This window comes from Dermacentor andersoni, chromosome 1 (genome assembly GCF_023375885.2).
Source record: "Dermacentor andersoni chromosome 1, qqDerAnde1_hic_scaffold, whole genome shotgun sequence".
NCBI lineage: Eukaryota > Metazoa > Arthropoda > Arachnida > Ixodida > Ixodidae > Dermacentor > Dermacentor andersoni.
In genome coordinates, this window is record NC_092814.1 from 310003991 (window position 1) to 310019956 (window position 15966).

At 45.3% G+C, this 15966-nt stretch overlaps 1 protein-coding gene across 1 annotated transcript in view; it reads left to right on the forward strand.

Annotated features, from left to right (window-relative positions):
- LOC126548497 (Golgi-associated plant pathogenesis-related protein 1-like) overlaps positions 1-13266 on the forward strand; it is a 153735-nt gene extending 140469 nt beyond the window's left edge. Inside the window, exon 6 of the mRNA XM_050196707.3 lies at positions 4923-13266. Coding sequence (XP_050052664.1) covers positions 4923-5197 — 275 coding nt within the window. The 3' untranslated portion in view covers positions 5198-13266. The remainder of the gene's footprint in view (positions 1-4922) is intronic.
- Positions 13267-15966: the final 2700 nt, after the last annotated feature.

The window sequence follows — 15966 nt, forward strand, 5'->3', positions numbered from 1 at the left end:
GCTCTATAGATTAGAATATCGCCTTTGTTTGTTTGTTTGTTTGTTTGTTTGTTTGTTTGTTTGTTTGTTTGTCATCTGCGAGTATTTCCGGAGTGAGCAGCACATGAATGCCCTTCGGCTCACTGTCATTCCGCTGCATTTGAAACATTGTTCTGTCAAAGCAATAACCGCTGCGATACAGCTCAAAGCCTCATCATGTATTGATTGTTTCGTGCCCTTGTCCAACTGCTCAGAGACCTGACGGTCGTTTATTGCGATTCTGCCTTTATATCGGCATTTCCGGAACAGCGCTCCATCAAGTAGGGTTTCCCGGCAAGCGCTCTCTTCATTTGTAATGGAATGGCTGGCTGTAGACTCCAATTGCGTCGGCCAGATGCTTTGTCTTTCTGTGATTGCTAGTGTTCCGGTATATGGGGAGCCGCGTAAAAAAAACGGCGCCCGCTATGAGCCCATCTATTATGCAGCGACCGAAATTACTTTTGTTTCTCCCTTTTTCTGTTTGGTTTGACGCGCATCAATGTGCAGCAATGATGTCCCATCCCAGTGCGCGGAGCTTTGGTGCTTGTTTCGCAAACTGAGCGTGATTTTCTAGGCTGGTAGCAGAATAAATGATTCCAGGACAATCGCACGTGTGTTAGACGGGCTGCGTGTACCTTACTTTACCTATTCCGTTACGCATTGGTGAAAACATGATATGACGTCATTTAAGCTACAGAGAAGGAAAGAAGTCTGATACATGCACTAGGAAGAATAAAAGAGAAACACGGATAAATTGACGAAGGAGGGGAGTTATGCCGAAGAGAGAGAAAGATTCTAATGAGAGAGCTGGAAACTTTAGCCTAGAGCCAAGTGCCTAGCACGCTGCTCCAGAACATTACGGGGAGAAACATGAAGTAGACAACAAATTAATAAATAGGAAACAAATAAAATGCGTAAATTAAAGAATGAGAAATAAAAATGAAAATATTTTTAGAAACAGAGAACGTGGCAAGTAAAGAAACTGTGGCCATCCTCTCTCTCTCTTTCTCTCATACGTGCGTGTGAAAGGGGGGGGGGGTGCAAATAATGCGCATAGGCATAAGTGCAATGCGTCTGCTGAAACAAGTGGTAATTAGAGTGTGCAAAAGCCTGTCACGCTTAAACTTCAATTTTGTAGTAGCGTGCGTCGTATGCGCATTGTGTACACTGCAGTATGTATTGACTGGGTGTGTGTGTGTAAGCTTGTCTCGTCCACGCTTCAAACGTGTATGCTTCAGTGCCATGAGTAGCAGATCAGAGGATTGTACCTCAGGCAGACATGTCTGCAATTTCTTTCCTTAAATAAATTTCCTCTCTCTCACACTCTCTCTCTCTCTCTTGCAATGTGCGCATGTTCGACATCTGATAAACCATAATTAGCTCAACTATCACGGAGGCAAACGCTGCGCCTATCAGTCTGGAAAAGCTAACGCTAAACGTAGCCAGACGAACAACACACCCCTCCTTCTCATCCCCTTTCCCTTCTTCTTTTCGCTCGCCTCCTACCTCCCGCTTTTTCAAACAGAACATAACACTCTGGTGAGTGACTTCAATGGTGTGAATGCTTGCAAAAAAATTATCGTACCTTCTATTACACATATTCGCTCAAGAAAGAAAAACAACAGCCTTGCCCCGACCGCGTTTCTCCTTAGTCTTCTAAATATATTTTTATTTCTTCTATTACTTTTGCAAGGCTTACTGCTGTATGACGCATTCTTTATTTGATATATGAACATTTTCTTTTGTATTGCCGTTTTGTTGTCGTAATACCACCCGACTCTTAACGCTATATTCTCCACAGTAGGTTTATGCCATTTTTGGAAGAAATCATCACCATCATCGTCTCTGTACTGACCAGGAAGGAAGTACTATCCTGGACACCGTTAAATTCCAACATGATTATTGAATTCGACATATTGTCGGTTCCGATGGTCCCACGAGGCTGCTACGACCGGCCTAATTGACTGAAAACGCTAACATAGCGGAATTTGACAGTGGCCAGAATAACACAACACGCAGGGAGTCTGTTTTGCAGCGCCAAATTACTTCGCAAAAGTAATTGATATCTCTTTCTAAATGCCGCTCACATAATAACATCAAGTGAGAGTGTTACAAAAAAAAAAAAGATATGATGCCAATGGCTTGCGTCGGAGTAACCGTTCAGAGAGTAAGCGTAAATATAGTGCAGTAGTTCAGTAAGAGTTGTCAGCGAGAGTTAAAGTCAGCCTTGCAATCTGCAGAGCTCTCTTTGTTACTTGCTTTTTTTCGCATAAACGGTGTTTGGTACGAATCGATGGACGACAAGGTTGCCTATATCAATATATCTGCATATTCGATATGTACGCAAATGTGGAATTATGCTTTGTGCGTAAGCGCCTTGCTTATACTGCATTCGTGTTCCCTTTCTACGCTGCTGCTCTGACTGCTCACGTATACGAGAGCGCCGTTCTGCCGAGGTTTTCTGCGGGGGGACTTATTCGATTCCTCGAAAAAAAAGAAAATCGCAAGTCATTAGTACCTCAACAATGTGTTGTGTTTTCTTTTCTTTGAGAGATAACTAGTAACCGGTTGACATTTCAAAACGTCAAGATCTCCATATACATGCCAATAAAAAAAAGAACAAAAAGCAGCAGGCGGGAGGGATAAAGTGAGAGAACTTCTTCAACGCGCGTTGGTGAGCTGTTGGTTCAGAATTATGACTAAGCTCTGCACCACGACTCGACGAGGACATAAGAAGAATATGACGAACGCACAGTCCGACTTCCAACTACACAGTCTATTTTCGTAAGCACACAATATTTATAAACGGGGTGCCCCGCTGTCATTCACCAACATTTTAAAATACGCATATGCCAAGTAGTACCAAGCATATGCCAAGCATATGCACAGAACCGAGGTAATGTTGTTTTGCCGTCGCTTGGAGATAGCCAGGGTTTTTTTTTTTTTTTTTGCGTTCCGCCTAATTACATAATTAGTATCAGTTAAGTAATCAACTTCGCAAAATTGTATAATTAGATTAAAAGTGTCAATGAGAAAATTGCAGAGCAACATGAAAAACTCCCGTTACAGCCTTCTGTTGCTCAACACGTGCTACATAAATGTGTTTTTCCTAGCGTGCAAGAAGCCCGCGAAAACGCGCAAAGTGCCTAGAGTGGCCAGTCGCGCGGCAATTTTGCGTGTATTCGCGGGTTTCTCTCATGCTCGGAAAAACACTTTTATGTAGCACGTGTTGAGCAACAGAAGGCTGTAACGGGAGTTTTTCATGTTGTCCTACAATTTTCTCATTGACACTTTTAATCTAATTATACAATTTGCGAAGTTGATCACTTAACTGAGACTAATCATGTAATTAGGCGGAACGCAAAAAGTACCCGATGCATCTCCAAGCGACGGCAAACAACATTAGCTTGGTTCTGTCCAGCTACGTTGCATTTGTATGTTTTTAAATCTTGGTGCATGATAGTTGAGACACCCTGTATGTATGTATGTATGTATGTATGTATGTATGTATGTATGTATGTATGTATGTATGTATGTATGTATGTATGTATGTATGTATGTATGTATGTATGTATGTATGTATGTATGTATGTATATCGGCCGAACGGAAATAAATACAACAATAATATATAGTCATAGGTACAAATCGTAGAACCGTGTCCATCCATGTTCACAGCGTGTCCACCGTGCACATGCACTTTTCTTCCATTTTTTTTTTTTTCGATTTCATAAACTTCGATAATTTCTCGTGTAATCTTATTTTTGGTCCGATGCAAAGTGCAAGTATCTTCAAAGAGAGGGACGCAGACGCACTTTAGTCAATGAATGCCTAAACAGTCAGAAAGTATTTTTGTAAGATTATAATGACGCTCGTTTAACCTTTTAAAGCCCACAAGTGTCTGTCTAACTGATACATACCTTTTTGCACGACAAAGGTATGGGGTAAACAACGTTTCCCATACAATTCACAAATTGTTGATGGTGTTGTTTAAAGGAGGAAATCAGTCTTCTTTTTTTTTTCAGTTAATTATCTTGCACAGCTTCAGCTAGCATTCGGGGGCAGAAAAAACGACGTCCACTGCGGCCTTTATCTCTATCGTTTAAGATTATGGTAAATGTTGAGTACGCATATACCTGTGAGACGGTCTTCAATTAAATCAGTTGTTCGTTTGCGCCTGTGTTCGTCTTACTTTCTGCTGTGCCGTCCCGTTGCGCTGTATTTCAAGATGGTTCTCATGAGTACGTGAGGCACAACCGCAACCTTCGTCAGCCTAGCATGCAGTGCTACTGCTTTCACTCGATGTGGCCCTGTAATCCTTGCTTAAGCTGCTCAGATTAACAGTGGCCACCAGCGTCAACAAGACACTTGGCCTGGTAGCACGAACTGGTTTGAACCTCGTAGCGCAAGACTTCGACAGTGAATTACCGAGGCACGATTGTATTACTCAGCGTTTTACAAGTTCCAAATGTGCAGAGACGAAAGGAAGCACTGGCTTATATCGCCTATCCCGGAGCTCCGACAAAGATAGCGAACCGAAAAGTACCAGCCTAAGTCTAAATATTCAATGAAATTGACAACAGGCGTTTCGTTGGTCAATTCCGTGAAGCCGACTTTTCTTTGTTAAGTCGCGTTGCAGAATTCAATCACGAAGTGAGCGAAGCAGCGGCGCTGCTGAGTAATGGTGTGCGAGATAACAAAAGTAAAGAGAACGAATAGAAGCAGGTGGGATCAGGTTTCCTTCAAAGGAGGAGTACGGGGGCATTTTCTTTCTTTTTTTGTCTCGGCACTCCTCCACTCTGCGCTCCGCGGTGTGTATGTATATGTGTGTGGCGTGGTTTGAGGAGATCACCGGGTGCCATTGCACTGCAATCACGGTGCTGCATTGCGCTCTCCGTACACGCAGGTCACTTCAGCCAGATGGTGTGGCGCAGCAGCACCACCTTCGGCGTAGGCAAGGCCCGCACCCGCTCGGGCAAGATCATCGTGGTCGCCATGTACAAGCCGGCCGGCAACGTGCTGGGCGAGTTCCACAACAACGTGCTGCCCCAGCCGCCCGCCGACGAAGACGAGGAGAGCCTGTCGCCGCAGCTGAGCGACGTCGCAGCCGCAGCGTCCGCCGTCGCAGCCGCCGCCGCTTCGTCTCCGTCGTCGTCGTCTTCGTCTCGGTCCCCCCGATGAGCCGCGTTCCCCCTAGCGGCCACCGCAATACGTCATCCGCGGTCTCGAGGTCCAACTGAGGCGCCTCATATACGTAGAGTTCCCTGCAGAAATTACCGGAGGGAATTGCGGGAACTGGCGGGAGTACGACTGTTCAGCCAGCACGGGAACGATGGGTGTATACCATGTAGTACGTGGATTGTGCCTAAACTTTGTCTTTCCGGCTTCGAATGGCCTTGCGACTTTGAAAATAGTATGTTGCGCTATGAATGCAACCATTTGCAATGAGCATGCATGTGCGTAGAGTCTAATTGCCTTCGTGCGTTTAAATAAATATAATTTTTTTGAAAATTTTATAATGATAAAGCCTATTTTTTAAAAAAAGCGTACACAATGAAGTCGGAAGCCGCAAGCACGAAGATTAGACAAATCCACGCACTGACCACTATTCCAATGGTAACTGAGCGATCGCAGCGCCAGAGCTTCCTCTATAGTAATGTCTTGTAGGGAACACTGCGACTCCATCTGAGCTTAGCGAAAGCGCCGGTGCCGCCTTGTTCTCTTCACGCTGGGCGGATTGTACATACTATGTAGCGTTGCTTGGAGCACGTTCCTCGCGGGTTTAGCGTCGGTGCAGATGCCGTGTAACAGGGTGTTGCAGCGGTGTGCGTGTCTGCGCACTTCAGAAAAGGTGGCTTCGCGCTCTATAGCTTCGAGTGCGTTCGCTGTAGCTATACCGGGCGTGCGCTGTCACATGAGCGGGTCCTTGTTCCTGCGCATTGCAGGGACGGAATTCTCTCGTGAGAAATCGCATTCTAGTCAATTTCTGATCTCTTCCGAATTTCCGCCTGTCGCTCACGCAGAAATTCTGGACAGCGTATGACAGCAATCGCCGCGTAATGTGAAAGAGGAGAAAAAAGAGGATTCGCTTCTCGAGGGCCGAAAAAGTTGCTGCGATACACTGACATCTGTAATCACACTACAGCGACTGCCACATGTGCCACGTCTTGCGAACGTTCATTTTTAGACGCTCATTCTATTTTCGTGCAGATTATGTTTTTTTCGCGCACTCCCCACACTGATGTACTCGTTGATACATTGTGTTTGTGTTTACTGAACGAACAACACCTGGTCTATTTCGTGCTTTGGAAGTACTTGAGTAGAATGTGTACCATGAGTAGAAGTGAACGGAGTGAACGGCAGCATGGAGGGAGCAAAAGAAGGCACCTTTTCGGCCCCAGATCCTAGTCGTTTTATCACCTCCACTTCACTGTTTCTAGTTTTCTTCGCTCTGACCCATATTGAAAACAACTCTAAACGTTGGGACTTTTTCTCATTGTATAAACATTTTGGGACATGGCAATGACACTGTCAGAAAAGGCGCTTATTATGATGCGCTTTACAGCTATTTCTGGAAAGCGTAACCCATTGGCTCTGTAAATAAAACAAAAAAACTATTGGCATTCCAATCTGCGCATAATACCTGTTATAAAAGTACACCGGATATGAAAAATGAAAAGCCGAGGCGCCATCAGCTTTAGTATGTGTTCTATAGTAAAACAACACGCTTTTCACGATGTCCACGGGCCACGTTATCGGTTTTAAGAATGGATGTGGCTACTGTGAGCAAGTTTAGAGAGTAAAACGCTGTGCGGGATCTTGGTGAAAGCGCGAGCCTCAGAAATGACAACTCTGACGACGACATGTACAGTACTGCAACCTGCCCAGGTCGTGTTTTTGCAGGAGGCCGCGTAGAGATTACCGAGTCGCTACAAAGCTTAGTTTTTTTGCGACTAACTTGTCGCTAAGCTGTGCGGAGCACTTAGATACTTTAGAGAAACGGGTCAGCAAGCTTTGCGTGAGGTAAGCACAGCTGGCAGATTATGGCTAGCTCTGAAACGATGAAAGTGACATTCTTTCCTATGGATTAATATGTTTAAATAGTTGTCCTGAATTCTTTTCGCTCAACTCGCTCTTATTAATTATCTGTCATAAGCATGTGTTATCCTTGGCAGTATAATATTATTATGAGTTGGTTAAACTGTGCTTACAAACAAAGAAAAAAAAAGAGAGATGTGAATACATCATAACATTGCAAGGCTTCTACAGTATTTTTTGCAGAGGGCCCTGATTTGGACAACGCGCAAAATTTGCAGGAATGATAGAAGTCACCGCGAAGGCTCGTTGTTCTCGACAGCAGTATTCAGGAAATGCTTCATATGGAGACCTTTGTCACGAAATGAAAGCACGCGCTGTCGGAACTTCTGCCAGGCCTTGGTTCGGCCAATGAAACTTTCCAGTGTAGTTGCCACAGTTACTCCTTGCGCAAGATCGACATAGGCTTACGCTCGCGGACTTCAAAGGTGCGCAATCGCTTGATGTGATGTATGCCTGCAATCGCCCTCAGCTCGCGAGGAGACCATCAGACACGCCTGAAAGATTGGTGGATAACAGTGCTATCAACTACCGCTATTGGCTCTTGCTCAGCGAGGTTGTTTAGGCGGCCGTGAGAAAGCACTTGTGCTAAATGCACAATATTTTCTGCTACGTACTTATGCCAATGGTGGCGGTTTGGGCGGGATGATACTTTGTTTCAGAAGAACACTGAAGCAAAGAGAGACACGAGCCGTAGGCAAAAATTTGAACCTCTGTTTACGTCACCCTCGTAGGCCAACCTAGTCTGTTTTGTGCAAACATCCCGAGCTCTTAACTGCAAACTTCGGGAAATATCTATAATCGATAAGTTTCGCGAATGCTGTGAACGTGTGCCTGTAGTATAGGTATAATTACTGACGTGTCGTATTTAGGCCTGGTCAATAACGATCACTCTCTTACTTCTTTCTTTCTTTCTTCTTCTTCTTCACTTGGGCTGAATGCAGCGTACGGAGTCATTCCTTTATTTATTTATTCCACGGGAAAGAGTAAATATTGAACGGAAGAACAGAAATTGGAACGAAAAACTCCAGTAAACGTTGCGGTTGAGCTGGTGTCCCAAACGGTAAGCTCTGTTCCTGTGTAACTGCGTTTTCTTTTTTTTTTTTTTTCGTGGTGAGGGGGTAGTTTTGAGCTGTTATTGCGAGGACAATGGTTGTCGGAAAGCGTCGACCGCGGCGACGGGAAGCACTAGTTTCTGCCTAAGAGCAAGTGTAACAGCTAATCCCCTTCACGATCGAAGGACTGCGGAAAAGAAAAAAAAAAAACAAGAATAATCAAAAGACATCGTGAAGAAGAATGAGGCAGCGGGAGGGAGAACGCGAGAGAGGTAGATTCAAACCCCGCAATTCTCGAACAGTTCTTTTTTTTTTTTTTCTCTCATATAGCTACAGTGGAATTGAACACTTATCTCTCCGAGAAGGTGGGGAAAAAAAGCATCCATAATACAGGGGGGTCATAGTAAAAAGAGAACTTCAGTGATTCCAAGGCCTACCCTGAATGATACCTTCGTGCGAGTACGTGCCATTTCAATGGGTCAACGAAAAACTACTACGACAACAACGGTCGTTTCTCTGTCGCGATCGCTTTACGCGGTGTGTTCAAGGTTTGATTGAACGACTGCAGCGCATTGCTCCTCTGCGAGCTATACTTCCAAGGGCAGGCACGCAATACGCGATGGCATTGTCCTCGACACACATTAACTGGCGCGTCGACCGCACCATTGGCGCGCTGTAACGGAGAAATCGTGCGCGGGTGCAAGGTGAGCCTGCCGCATCAGAAACGCATTTCCTCGTCTCCCCGTCCGCCGCGTCCGGTCCGCTGACGTGCGCAATTGGAACGTCGTTGTCAGAGCTCTGCGCGCCCGCGACGCATGCCAGCGTTGCCTGCCCGCTTGCCCCGCGAAATTCGCACGTCAGTATTAATGCCGTTTACACCTACCATCCGCGTGCTAGCTTGAAGCGCAGGAAAATACCGCAGTCTCGTAACGAATAGTTTCCGTTTAGATAGGCTTTTCTTTATTTTGCAGCGAAGCTGTATATGGCTAGCCGATTCGCCCGTCCGTCTGTTGCCTGTACGCTGACAACTCCTCCGGCGCTACCCCATGTGCATGTGCGAAAGGAAATTTAAAAAAAAGAGAGAAGGAGGCACGCGATTGTCTGCGCCAGTAGTGACGTCGTTGCTCTCCGTCGCAGCAGAGCGCGCGCGCAGCAGTTTCTCTCCGGCTTCGAAACGGGTCGATCGCGCGTCATACGTACTCCTGAGAAGCAGGCAGCTTTCGATCAGCAACGCCGCGAGCAGAACCGGGAACGAGCTCGTCTACGGCGTGCCGATGCCGCAGCCCGGGCGCAAGAACAGGCTCGTGCAGCCGAGCGCAAGCAGCAACTGCATACCGAGGATCTGGCAGCCTACCAAGCCGTCGTTTAATGAACCGTCGGGATTAACCCAGTGGTAAACACCGGGGCCGCACGTTTCAGCTCCGCTGATTAACCATCTGTACGGAGTGCTGGGGCGGTGATTTGTTTTTCGTGTTATCGTCACGTCTCAACATTGTTTTACGCCGGAAATGTAACTACGCGATGCGTTCACTTGTGCGGTCAGAACCGCAGCTGGCTACGAAATCTCACAGGTGACGGGTCTGGCCGGGAAAATCGCTTGCCCAAAGAGGAGGAAAGGTCAATGAGCAGCCATTTGCCTGGAAATGCAGCGTTGGTAGGTGCACTCGTACACTGTAGAAAAGAAAAAAAAGCTTTGTGAAAAGCAAAACTGAAAAAAAGTATGCCAATTTTTTAACATGCTTTTTCTTCTGTTTCCTGTTTCTCACTTTTCTTTTCTAGTTTCACTAACATCTTCTGCTCATGATTTGCCATCCTTCTACAAAAAAGACATTTTTACATTACTATACTCCCTTATGACTTTCATGGAGTACGAAAACGTCAGATGCAGGGATGCGCTTTGAACAGATCATACAGGTACAGGTAAGCACGCTATACATAGAACTTACGAGATGTGACAAGAACCCCCGGCACTACGCGACATCTCCGAGCGTGAACTTTACCAGTATATATAGCCATGACCCGAGTGGCATGGCTCGCCTGGAAAGCAGCTTTATTGATTTTTATTTTTATTTTTTCTTAAATTAAGACCAATTGGCTCGCCAACATGAGATCTGCCTATACTAACGTGGCTGGTCAAGTTGCAGGCAAAGTTTGTATATGAGCAGCAAAGAGACGAACAAATCTCATTTCGCTCACAGTGCTGACCTACTTTACCGTAGAGGGACCAATTCTGTTAAAATAGAGAAAAATATGTCTCTTTTTGCAACTTCAACTTCATTTATTCTTCTAGTATAAACTAGAAACGTACTCCTGGGCTAAAAGCTCCCATAAGCTGCTTGACTGGTCCCAGAAGGCCTTGTACATGACATGGGAGATAGTAGCTAGTACTTTGTAACATAGATAATTAATACTAAACAAAAACAGTTCAAAACGTACTAAAGCGACGACCAAAGTTTAAAAAAGATCAACTTTAACATTTTTCATATGCAGGCCTCTTGACAGGATAACTGCACGAGACTGCATTTTTCTGCAAGCACCACTCATGCCTTTCTTTTCCTTTTGACGCCTTATATCTAAATAGCGTCCGTAGTTTTCGAACTGTGGCGTTTACCGAAGAAGCGGAAATGCTACTGGGCAATCTAGCTCAATTTCGGCTACCCAATTTAGCGGACATATAGTTGTCCGTAACGCTGGAAGCTACTTCTCGAAGGTTGCGTCGGAGCGGTATGGTTGACTGATAAAGATGGAGACCTTGAAAGAGCCTTTGCTTCGCTTCCGGGCCAGCACGAGGCGACAGACGAGGTGTCAACAGGTGGGAAGTGTCGCTTGCACTTTGCAGCTGTAGCATTAGCAATAGGCAACGCGACAAAGCTTAAGGATGGCAGAGAAGGGAGTGCGAGCGGGAAGATCGTCTCTTTTGTACACCCCCCCCCCTTCCCTCCGCGCCTCTCAGACGTCACTGCTGGCCAACAATGTATGCCAGTTACCCACGTTTCGCAACGCCTCCGCCTCAACAAACGTGTACGCCCGTGTATTTCAAAACGCAGTGAATTGGTGAATCACTCCGATTTGGTGAATCACTCCACGCTCCCTCTCTCTCTCTCTCTCTCTCTCTCTTAAAACGGAGCGTCGTCATGTTCAGCTGAGGCAGCGGCGACCAGCATGATAAAGACAGCGGTGTGAAAAGACTGCCGTCAGAACAAGGAAATCGCGTGAAAATGCGCGAGAGTGCAAGTTTCAAGGGGCATTGACGCTGAAGTTTTGAAGTCGCTTGTAAATGTGCGATCCCCGGGAGAACTCGGGAATTGTGTCAGTGTTAAGACGTGCCCCCACAGAAGGCCTGGCGCGATAAAGAAATTATCAGTCATTCATTTCGAACAATGTCCCCTAATACCCTGAAATGGTTTCTCTCTCTTCTCATTCTTTTTCTTTTCCCCTTAAAGGTGTCTTGCTGGCGTCAGTGATGTACGTACTGGTGCACCCGCTCCTCAGACACGGATCTCCAGGGGCTCCCTAGTGTTCCAGCCTACTCGGCTTGTTTTTGTTTTTCAGATTTCTTCGCTCAGCACAGAGTTTTCGGGCATTGCACGGTCTATACTGCTAAGCGAAACGGAGAAAGTAGTAAAAGAGCGTCGAAACGAACCCGTTTCAGTGCCAACTGTCAAGCACAGAGAGTAAGGGCGCTGTCTGCCGGTTGAAAACTGGCTCCTTATTTTTATGCTACAGCCTATCGCCACTATAATAGTGCTGCCAGCGATCGTATAGCTAGCGGACGAGCCGTAAAACGTAGCTTTCTGTATGACGTCTATGCAATGTCTATTTTCAAGTATTTCATGTTGCTGAGAAAATTTAGAACATACAAGGTAGAGTACAAAGTCACCTATAGCTAAAGCTACGAATGCGTCGAAGAATTAGAGCGCATACATGAATTGAGGCGGGTTTCATCTTCATTTAGTGAGGATAATCCCCTCTACGTAACAGTATTCTGGAAACGCTACTGTTTTGTTTTTATATATTTAGTGAAACAAGGCGATTGCTAACTAACGAGTGAAGTAAGCAATGCTGCGCGTGAGTATTTTATTACTTCCACAAGGAAAATGGAAAATCGCCCGCTTTGCGCAGCATCGCTTCTTGGGCTCACGAACAATATAAACTTCGTCATTAAATATGCATCGACTGAAGCAATGCTCTACAGCGTAGTCTCTATGGCAATTAAATGCAGCCCCTCTCTATTTCTTACTTCAATTACACTTCTTGAAATTCTACCTTTGCAGATGCATTTTTAATGATGTACACAGTCAGAGGTAACTAGCATGTGACAAATTGCATCGCTCAGTTATGTCACTGACACATTCTAAATCAATAATTTCTCAGGTGCTAGAGTTTGGACATGCGTTTATGCTATCTAGATTATGCCTTTCTCAAGATCGTCCGATCTTTTTTTTTTTTCGTGACACAATTGCATGTTTAAGTGTACACGCCGCTAAACTTGCGAGCGTTCTCAATGTACGAAGAGCCTCACACGGATCTTTTTATTTTTATTTGATTGTACTTTGTATTAGCCGCGCTTGTTCCTTCCTATAGCGAAATTGTTGATTTATGGCGTCTGATTAAGCGTCTCTGGCTTTCGTGTCACAGTCGCGCTATAATAATTTTTTCAGAACGTAAAAGTCTTTATACTTTATATGTACACCCAAAGCTTAGTCGTTGGGAAATTAATTTGTGAACATTTCATAATTAGTTGATGAATCACCGTCATTTGTCGTGACGGTTGTGTACGCCTCCCCATATAGCCCACTTGTACTACAGGCAGGATCACGCTATCCGCCGCAGGCTATTTTTTTTTTTTTTCAGTTTCAATAGATAAAGAAATCGCGCTGTATACGTATTATGGGCAATCGCCGATACCTTCATCTACGTCATGTCTTTGTGGCAACTAAATGCCTTCGTGCCCTGTCGCCAGCTCTCTGCCTTTCTTACAACTGCGATGGAGTGTGCTCCAGTGTGACTGCAACGCGAAAAATACGAATGCCTTATCTTCTCAGGCAACACACCAGAAGTATTGTAACTCTGAGGTTCAATAAAGCGAATCGAACTGCAGCTCTTCGCCTCTTTATTTTAATAATTCTTTTTCGTTTGTTTGTCACAGAAGCTACACAATTCCCAGCAACCAAGTATAGTAAAACTTACCATTGTTCCTCCTACCTCTCTACGGAGAATGACATTAATATTTATCTAAACACCATCTCAAAACCTATTTCTTTCTAGGGGTCCTGAATCTGTGATAACAATGCCTGCGATGGATTAATCGCTATGCGTGTTTATCAGTTAACAATGCTGTGAAAATGTGGCAGTTTCGCCCGAAGGGCGAAGCACTGACCGCGATAGCAAGGTTTAGCGTTGCTCCATTTCAAGTCTCTACTCTGGGACTCAGCGACAGGAATGTTTTCTCAGCAGTCCATAATTTTTTTTATTGAGTCCAACTGAATGGCCTGTTTGTATGTCTATTTTTTTTTGTGGGTGTGTGTCTGTGTGCTTTTCAATTATTCATTATTCATTTTCCTCTTACTATGGTCGTCCTTTGGTCGAATCCGGCCGCTGGACGATTTATATATATATATATATATATATATATATATGTATATATATATATATATATATATATGTATATATATATATATATATATATATATATATATATATATATATATATATATATATATATATATATATATATATATATATATATATATATATATATATATATATATATATATATATATATATATATATATATATATATATATATATGTATATATATATTAAAAGAAGGGCAACGCAGTCGAGGACGGCAGAAGACAAGGTGGAGCGATGAAATTAGGAAATTCAAGGACGCTGTAGAATAATTAAAGGCTACGACCAACGCTCTGTGGAGGTCACTTCGCGAGTGCGACTACAACAAAACTGCTGCTGCGTGAGACTCTCTCGGGCGGCGGCGTATACAGCGGCCGCGCACGCAGGAGCCTCGAAGGAACGATTCTCACTCGTCGGGGTTCGCTTCAAGACTGAACGTTTATTTTACAAAAGACATCGCAGTGACTAGAAAAGGAAGAGAAAAGAAAATACAAAATACGAGTTGTCCGTTGGCCGCACCGACGCCTTCGTCCTTCTCGGAAGCGCCGGCCATTCGCGCCCAGCAGGCGGTCCGCCGAAAACACGGGGCACGGATCTGGTTGCGGGTCGAGGCGCCGGTCGGGACACCAGCCCAGCGGGGCGCCCCCTCGTCCGTTCGCCGGCTCCCTCTTGGTGCGTCGCCGGGCGCCCAACCACGGTTGCAGGAAACGCGCGACGGTCGCTACCAATTCTCAACAGACGCTAGTTGGAATCGGTTGGCGCAGGAGAGGGGTAATTGGAGATCGCAGGGAGAAACCTTCGTCCAGCAGTGCACACAAAAGATGATGATGATGATGTAAATTCAGCTGGAATGCCTATATAATTGATGTCGCAATAAAAGTACTATTCGCTTTCCCTTTGGTGATGCGTGGCCTGCTTGTGGACACTACAGCGAAACGCTTGAGCGTTTTTGCCGTTAGACGCCCAACTTTTAGCAAGTTGTCGCCCCGTGCGCAACTGAGCGCGATTCAGCAACTTGACCATTCCCGAATTGCGCTCCATGGTTTCTTATTTCCGAAAGATCATGCTTCAACTCGATGCGAGGCCTCACAAAGCTGTAATAAAAACTCCTGCCACTTACCGGACGGCGACTCTGCCTTGAAGAGCTCTACGTGTGATGTTGCGGTATATATGCCTTCCTCTTCTCTTCCCCATCCCTTCTCTTTCTCCTCTTAAAAAAGGTGACTGCTGTGTCCCGTTCAGGACACGATTTCTAGCGCGCTTCTGTCTCTGTGCGGTGCATATTTAAGTTTGCACGATTAATAATAAGCCACTCTCGTTCTTCCGGGTGTCAATCTTTTAACAATCATCCGTCGTTTCTGGGCCGCCACGTGTTACCAATAGTCACTAATTTTGCAGAACTGTGGGTGCGGCCCGCGACCCCTGCCGACCACTAAACCAAGAGTGGGTGGGAAGGGGTTCCTCAGGACCCAATAAAGTTCTTTCCTCCTCCGTCCCGAATTTTGTTAAAGGTTTCGGAGTGCCGACTTAGCATACTCAGGACAGCCAAACCTATTAGGGAGTTTGGCGAGACTCCGAGAGCCGGATATACCTACAATATAACAGATCCACAATACGCCTGCCTTGAACTCGGCGCAATTTTGCAAGCGTCAATTGGGATCCGCTTGCACATTCAATTTGACTTGTTTTCAGTGCTGCACTCTGCGACCTCTCATAGGGGAGAGCATTCGCCTTTACGAAAATTAAGGTGTCCGGGGTTGCAGATAAAGTGTAGTCCGAAATACGAGAATTCCCGCGACTATACATTTACAAACAGGACCGTGTCTTTCAAACGCAGTGACAAAAACTGGTGGCACAAAGTTTTATATTAGGGCACGTAAGCGGGCTTGCCTACGCAAAAACCCAAACTCTGCTTGGGTCCTGCTGGACCCCAGTCCTGTTTGCGTCCCCTAATCTAAATCTCTCAGTTACTTCGAGAGGAGCAGCTCACTCGCCATCACCTCGCACCTCCTGCCTTTCTTTACACAAAAAACTGGCAACTCCCGTTATAAGCAGGAGTATTCGTTCCGTTGCGTGGTACCCTCGATTGACCGGTCATCCTCACGATGACGACGAAAAGGTGATAAGCAACAAGAAAAGGCTCAACATGACTTCTTCCTGTTGGCC